Source organism: Aplysia californica, unplaced genomic scaffold, assembly GCF_000002075.1.
Source record: "Aplysia californica isolate F4 #8 unplaced genomic scaffold, AplCal3.0 scaffold00318, whole genome shotgun sequence".
Lineage (NCBI taxonomy): Eukaryota > Metazoa > Mollusca > Gastropoda > Aplysiida > Aplysiidae > Aplysia > Aplysia californica.
The window spans coordinates 606461-607816 of record NW_004797588.1 but is presented as its reverse complement, the minus strand read 5'-3'; the positions used below and the strand labels follow the sequence as shown (position 1 = coordinate 607816).

Here is a 1356-nt window from a genome sequence, read left to right as displayed (position 1 = left end):
CCCCCCATCTATTTTGTGTTTGTTATTCGTTTGTAACACCCCTAATCTCCGGCACTGATATGACCTTATTGTGTTGCAAGAGCCGTAAAACGCTTACTAAAACTAAGCTTAGACGACCGAGGTACATTTAGTACTACACACACACAGACACTGATGACAATGGTAGTTATTCAAACAGCGAGTATAATGGAATATTGGTGGGTGTTGCTGTTTAGCCAAGCAAGTCTCTATGCAGGGGATGCACTTGATAGTGAAACTATTTTTATTCAAGTCAAATCAAATGTCGCATTGTTACAGTGACGATGGTGAAGATAATGATGACGAGGGTGATGTTTGTGGTGGTGCGAAAATAACGGTAATGATGATGATGATGATGATGTTGATGATGATGATGATAAAGCCCTACAGGAGAAACGTTGAATGTCTTTTGTGCCATACATTGGTCAAAACATTACAAAAGTCTTCACTTTTTCACTTCTACAATGATGATGATGATGATTTTTTTCGTTTCCTTAATGGGCCTGACGGACTTCACGAAGAAATCTTCGAGCGAGAGCGAGGCTCTTTTTCGGCTCCATTGTCAATTATGCTTAGCGGCACCTCCACTCGTCCAAATAACTCCATTCGAATTGCCATATGTTTGATATCCTCCTTTTCATGGCCGCATCTTCGGCAACATGGGCTGAGCTCTTCATTTACAAAGTTCTTATACCATCTTAAACTCCAATGATGGTCCGGCCGCAGTCTCGCTAGCTCAACCTGGTCCCAGCGACATGTGATAGATTTTTGTTCCCGCTTATAGGAGTACCCAGAATACACATCTTCCAGGTGCTCAAAGTGGCAAGCTGTCCCCTTCACGATGGGAAGTACCGTTCTCAACGAAGACAGCCACATCCAATGGGGTGATGATGATGATGATGATGATGATGATGATGATGATGATGATGATGATGATGATAATGAGGTATACCACACTCCTGTTTGAGTCCGTTATTCCTTTTAATTAATGAGCAATGTGAGTGACCCTTGACCTGTTCTATCTCCACAGCCCTCTGAACCCCGCCTCCTGCGACACTCGTTTCGCTTGTACCACTTTCGCCGGCCTCACCGCTGTTTCGTGTGCAAGCAACTGGTCTACAATCAAGGCTCTGCATGCCAAGGTAACTAATAGACCTTTTAAAAGAACTTTAAGACTTCCCTCAATACACACGCAAAAATCACTCTTTTCCCCACCCCTACTACGACCCTTTACATATCTCTGGGTCTGTCTCTCCCTCTCTGCCTTTCTGTCTGTCTGTCTGTCTGTCTGTCTGTCTGTCTGTCTGTCTATCTGTCTGTCTGTCTGTCTCTCTCTCT

General features: G+C 43.9%; 1 protein-coding gene across 1 annotated transcript in view; it reads left to right on the top strand.

The window, feature by feature from the left end:
• The window catches only part of LOC101854584 (microtubule-associated protein futsch), a 189467-nt gene that overhangs the window by 186932 nt on the left and 1179 nt on the right, over window positions 1-1356 (top strand). Inside the window, exon 3 of the mRNA XM_005102252.3 lies at window positions 1049-1160. Within this exon, the coding sequence (XP_005102309.1) occupies window positions 1049-1160 (112 nt within the window). The remainder of the gene's footprint in view (window positions 1-1048; window positions 1161-1356) is intronic.